Source organism: Otolemur garnettii, unplaced genomic scaffold (genome assembly GCF_000181295.1).
Source record: "Otolemur garnettii isolate 467f Iridium unplaced genomic scaffold, OtoGar3 scaffold00012, whole genome shotgun sequence".
NCBI lineage: Eukaryota > Metazoa > Chordata > Mammalia > Primates > Galagidae > Otolemur > Otolemur garnettii.
Genome location: NW_003852407.1, coordinates 15,407,059 through 15,413,612, shown reverse-complemented (window position 1 = coordinate 15,413,612; position 6,554 = coordinate 15,407,059). Strand labels below are relative to the sequence as shown.

Below are 6,554 nucleotides of genomic sequence, written 5' to 3'. Positions count from 1 at the left end.
AAAGAAAGCTTTTATTCTATCTAAACATTTTAAATGATCTTGCATCCCAGTGTCATATACAGACATTTGTGATATAACGCAGAAACAATTTTCCTCTAAATCTAGTATTGTCAATTCCCATTTTGCAGATGGAGAATTGAAGACTTAGGTAAAGCGTTTTTGCTCAGGGTCACATGGCGAGTAGGTGGTGACCCCAGGTTTGGAACACAGGCAGTCTGATTACTTAGTGTTTGCTCGCACTAATGCTGCTGTTCACTATTGTATCCGCAGTGCTTAGAATAGTCCCCTACAGGTGCCCAGTTAATCTGTGTTGGATGATTTCTGTGGGGAGGGCTGGTATCCAGCGCTAGGAATGTAACCCCATGCCCCTGAGCCACCCAAGCAGGACCCAGTGTGGGTGCTGGGAGGCTGAGCAGAATCCATGCTCCCTGGCATCCTGCACATACCAGCAGAACTGTGCTCTCCCTCCTGCATATCTTCATGCGACCCATGATTGTGGCATAATCATCTGTGTCTCCCACTGGGTGGTGACCTCTGGGGGCAGGTCCTCTTTCACAGTCACCTCCTTCATGAGGCCTAGTGACCAGCTGAACACAGTGGTATTATGGAAGTCAACCCAAGTCTCGAGCCAGAGAATTCCAAGGCAGGGCTCCTCTACCTGCCTTGCACAGGTCCAGGACCATCTTGAACATGATTGAGAACCCAGGCCCGGGCAGAGCTGAGGCAGTCATGTGGCTAGAGGGAGTGAGTCAGTCTGTGTTGCTGCCTCGGGTCTCCTAGACTGCCTGGGCTCAGGCCCAGGAGAGCCCTCCAGGTGACCAGGAGACCCCCCAAGGAAAGGGAGGCACAGAAAGCTCGGGGATGGGGCCCATGAGGCAAGGGAGGAGTGAGTCTTGTGTTAATTTTCTGGGTCATTAAGTGGAAACAGTTGGTAAACTGGAAAGAGTCTGTGAACAATGGGAGATGGATCTGAAGAGAGGGAGGGTGGACGACATCTTCACAACTCCCACACCCATCTCTCTGCTGCCTGGAACAGGCCAGATGTGAAGGAAGCTTCCTTCATGCTGTCTGGGGTGAAGCCTGCGTCCTAGAGGAAGTGGAGGTGTCTTAGTGACCTTGGCAGTGGGCGTCCTGTTACCATTCACAGCCACTCTGTTTGTATCATCTGTTGAGTCAGTTTAATTAATTTTATATGTTGTATTCTTTATTTCAGAAAAACTTTACAACTCCAGTGGACGAGATTTAAGAAGGGCCCTTTTCTCCCTGAAGCAGATATTTCAGGTAAATAGGAAAAAAAAAAAAAAAAGTACACTTAGGTCCTGTTTTCACACTGCTATTCAATTAGATACACATAAGCTTATACTTAGTACAAAAAGGATTATCTCTTTAGATTATAATGTAAATTAGGTCAGACTGTCAGTTGAGTTTACTTTTTACCATATCATGTATTTCAAACATAATAAAGACAACTTTATCAAATTATAACATTTTTCTAAATTCACTCTTTTTTAAAGAAAAAAATTATGATTTTTCATAATCATATGAAAGATATGATTGAAGATCTGGGTTCTTCTCCCCAATACCAGTCAACCTCTTCCCACCCCACTTTCAGGTTCCCTCTCTACGGACTGCTGAGTTTGGAATTCATCATATGCTTGCATGTTTGTGTGTATAATGGTAGATAGTCAACAATATGGGATATTCTTTTATATTAATATATCCTACTTTAGCTGACTTACTGAGACTGGAATAGATGTAGTGTGACTGTAGTTCTGATTGACAATTGTACTGTATGAATGAATCATAAGTAAAGTTTTGTTCATTCTTCTGTTGGTAGATGATTTGGTTACACTCCAAGGTTTTGCTGTCATAAGCCATGCTATTATGGACATGCCACCTCATACACCTGTGTAAATCTCTCTTTGATTGTTCTGTTTTTATCTTTCCCTCTTAGGCCTTCCCTCCATCCTACCTCGAAAAAGTTACCAGCATAGTGAAGAGGGCTAGGACAGGAGTGCAGACAAGTCCAAAACTATCACCCCCATGGGACTGCAGAGGGCAGGGCCAGCAGGTGGATCAGGGAGAAGATGGCCTTTGCGTTAGGCTTGTCTAGGTTCATGTTTCCTTTTTGTTACGATTTTTGATTCAAGGGTATAATCTCTCTCCCCTCAGTGCCCATCTTATCTACCTCCTTAAAATATTTTGTCAGTGATAGTTCTAGCCAGAGCAGATTTCTACCTGTCTGAGAGGGAATAAGCAAAAAGGCAGACCAAAAATCCATTCTATTTGCATGTTCACATCCCATTCTTCATTCAACTTATTCAGTCATGGCACCTTTTTTTTTTTTTTTTGCCGAACAAAATTTTTCTTCTTGTTGACATTTGTAAGATGAGTCCCCTTTTCATCTGACAGCCATGAGTTTGTCCCTGGTGTACCTTTGGCCTGTCACACAGCACATTTCAGCAATCCTTTAAGGCTTAGAAGTCTGCCTTGGTGAGGCCTGTCCTACTCTCACTTGGGAAATTGCAACAGTTGTCCGTAGCACCACCGCCCCAACTCTGTCCATTCTTAGCTTCCCCCCAGAAGGAGGTGAGGGAGTTACCGCCTTGCTGGTTCCACGTTGCCTTCTGGATTACAGCTGAATTTCTCAAGTCCTTGTTGATCTGGCCTCTGTTGCTGGTGCCCACCTCTCTCCTTGGCTACATCCTAAGTTCCTCCTGCAATTGTACACCGAGAGTAAGGCATGGCCTTGTGTCTTTGCCTTTGTCCCTGGAAGTATAGCTTTTATTCTCAAATATTTTGCCATCCCACACCCACGCTCTTTATCTCTTTTTCCTCATATTTCCTCCTTCTAGGGATCCTCTTCAAAGATAATCCCACACTAGTCAAGGTCCCTCTGAGTATTTTTTAAAGTATCCCATGATTGCCTCTAGTACAGGTTGAACATGTCTAAATCCAAAATCCAAAATTAAAAATGCTCCCAAATATAAATTTTTGAGGGCCTATATGATGCCACAAGTGGAAAATTTCACACCTGACCCCATGTGGTGGGTGGCAACAAAATGCAGGTGCACAACACGTAGCTTATTAAGCATCCCCAGGAAAGACCTACTGTCCCCCTTGGCTGAGCTGTATAGTTTCCACTTTCCTCCACGCAAGCACACCCACAAAAGGTAATAAAATGGCACACGTGCAGATCAGACACGCCAAATGCAGGCTCCTCACAGTGCCCCACATGGGGCCCGGCCCATGCATCACTCCCTGTGGTTTTCTTTTGCATATTCTCTGCTCTCTGGTATAAAGATACTGTTGAAAATGTCAAGAAAGACCTGAAAATACCCCTGTCGGTAACAGTAATAAGAAAAAGAGGAAGCATTAGTGTTTATCTTTAGCGCAGAATGTCAGACTTAGATACGATGGAGTGTGAAGCATCCTGCAGGAGAGCGTGGTGTTGGAATGACCGGCGCCTATGAGCTCGAGAAACAGAGGGATAAACTAAGATCTGTGCTGAAAAATGGAAAAACACTGCATGAAGCTGAAAACGAAGATCTCAGCCATGTCCTCAAAGAGTGGATCTGTCAGCATTGCAGTGAGTCCAGGCCACATCGTGGGATGTTGATCGTGAAACAAGTCAAGACTTGTCACAAGTTGAAAATTGAATGTGAATATCCAACGGGCTGCTTGAAAAAATATAAGAAAAGACACAGCATTTTGAAAGAGGTTGGTGATAAAGTGTCTGCTGCTCACAAAACGGGAGAAGTTCACTGACACATTTGCCAGGGTCCCTGCTGATGAAACTCCCATGCCAGGACAAGTCTCTAATGCTGATGAAACGTTATTTATTTATTTGTTTCTGGCATTATAGCTCCTGAAAGATACTGCTGACAGGCGATGAGACAGCCCCTATAGGAATTAAGGCTGTCAAGGACAGAATAACCGTGTCAGGATGTGCTAATGAAGCAAACATACACAAGCATAGTCTTGGTGCAGTAAAACTTGTGTCCTTGCTGTTTTCAAGGATTGAATTTCTTACGAGTCCGTTATTCTAATAAAAAGGAATGGATCCCCAGGGACATCTTTTCTGATTGGTTTTAGGAACAGTTTGTGCCCGAGTCTCATGCTGGTTCAGAGAAGCTGGACCCAATGAAGACTGCCAGATTTTGCTTTTCCTTGACAACTGTTCAGCTCATCCTCCAGCTGAAACCTTCATCCAAAAATAATGTGTATACCATGTACTTCCCTCAAATATGACTTCATTACTTCAGCCATGTGACCAGATTATCCCTCCATCAATGAAGAGTAAATACAAACACATCTTTTGGAAGAGCGTGCTGGCAGCTGTGAACAGAGGTGTGTGGGGGAGGTTTTCAGATGAGTTTAGTGGGAAGGATGTTATATATTCCGTTGCCAACACTTTGAACACAGTGACTAGAGACGTAGTTCTGCATGCCTGGCGCAAGCCCTGGCCTGCAACTGTGTTCAGTGATCATGATGAACAGAGTGGTGACTTTGAAGGATTTCAGGTGTCAAGTGAGGCAAGAACGACGTCTGAACTCCTTACATACACAAAAGATACCCTCAGAGTCTTTCCGTGAGCGAGACGTGGACATCAAAGAAGTTTTGAACTTGGATAACGAAACTATGATTGTTTGATTCATTGACTGATGGAAGAACAGAACTAGTTGTGAATCAAAATGATTGTGATGATAGTGATAAGATGATGTTCACATCGCAGAAAAAGGGCCTACAGACAACATGGTGAAAATGTATGAGGGCTTTATTGAAAGACTGGAGCAGTGTGCATTTATAACAGAACAGGAAATCACGTCGGCTTATACTTGTGCAATCAGAGAGACTTCTAAGGCAAAAGCTGTTGTTAGTGGGGCAGATGACTTTGGATGACTTTGGCTTTAAAAAAGCCATCCAGCATAATTCCTCCTCATCCTCGGAGTAGCCACTTTCTGGTCCCTCAACTGCTGCTGCTGTTTTTCACCTAGAAAAATAGAGTGGACAGTAACTTTTTAATCACAGCACGGAGACGGAAAGCCTGCTGTTTGTTGCTGTTTGGCAGCTGATCCGGGTATTCTGCTGGCTCTTCTGGGGATGTTTCTTTCTTACTAGCTAGAACATTAATCAGGTTGGCCCATGGGCCACATGTGGCCCGCCGAGGACATTTATCTGGCCCGCTGGGTGTTTTTGCCACAGCTGCCTGTCCTGCTTAGCAGCCGACTTCTGCCGGGGCCGCAGTCTGGCCCTCCAACGGTCTGAAGAACAGTGAACTGGCCCTTCTTCAAAAAGTTTGCGGACCCCTGAGTCATTAATGAATTAATGGCTCTATGTGGTGAGCCTAGGGAGTTACCCTGAGTGTGTTACTTTTTCACTGTTTTAATGGTATGCCATATTTCTTACTGTTAAGTACTAGGTGTAAATAAATGTAAGAAAATGATTACTTATCAGTGGCATACAAATTCAGCAATGACGGTGATGCCAAACAACCAGATTGTCTACATTGGTGGCTGAGATGGTGACACCTTTGCTTCCTGGTGGTTTAGTGCACTTTGTTTCATTTATAGAATTACTAAAAATACTGTATGACATTGCCTTCTGCTTCTGTATAAAAAGTGTATATTAAACATAAGGGAATTTTATGTGTATACTTGGGTTCCATCCCATGCATATGCAAAGATCCCCAAATCCAAAAAAAAAATCTGAAATCCGAAACACTCCTGGTCCCAAGCGCGTTGGATAGGTGATGCCCAACCTATACAGAAATTAAGATATTAAGATGCTGCAGGACACGCTGTTTGCCTGGACCAAAAGTCTGTGTGCTCACTGGATGGATTTCAGCACCCAGTCTGTCTTTGGTGCCTAGTGCAGTGTCTGGTACCACTTCAAAAGATGACTGGACAAGCTGCATTGAGTTGTCTTTTAGCAGCTGTATTTGACCTCAATCTTTGCTGTCTCTAGCTTAATAAATGCTGTACAAACTAATTGTCCCAAAGCTCCACTTCAGATGTATCTATCCGTATCTTCCTATTACTTAACAAAACTTCTTCACTTTCCACTATGTCTCCTCTGAAGCTCAGATTTCTGAGTGCAGTTAGGCTGGCCTCTGTTTATAAGAGGGCCACGTTCATGCCGCACCTGCTCTACCTCGCTCAGTCCCTCTGCCACTCAGCTTGGACTCCTTTCCTATCTGAGTATCCAGTTGGTGGCAGAACCACATGACAGGAGCTCTTCCAAGTGACTTTAAAATGCTGCAATTTTGTAAACCTTTGTAGAATGAAGGAACCACCTGAGAAGGAAAGGAACCACCCAAACTCCACAAGAACCAAACTTATAGTAATTGTATTTGTGGAGCTGGTGTCGTAACTGTTCTGTGACTATGTGTGAGAGATCTTCCAAATTTGTTAGTCTTAGAATTCTTTTTTTTTTTTTTGAGACAGAGCCTCAAGCTATCCCTCTGGGTAGAGTGCAGTGGCTTCACAGCTCACAGCAACCTCCAACTCCTGGGCTCAAGTGAGTCTCCTGCCTCAGCCTCCCAAGTAGCTGGG

General features: G+C 44.0%; 1 protein-coding gene across 1 annotated transcript in view; it reads left to right on the top strand.

Moving 5' to 3' along the window:
• Window positions 1–6,554, top strand: part of FHOD3 (formin homology 2 domain containing 3) — a 468,593-nt gene that overhangs the window by 219,258 nt on the left and 242,781 nt on the right. The window contains exon 4 of the mRNA XM_012802005.1: window positions 1,214–1,281. Coding sequence (XP_012657459.1) covers window positions 1,214–1,281 — 68 coding nt within the window. The remainder of the gene's footprint in view (window positions 1–1,213; window positions 1,282–6,554) is intronic.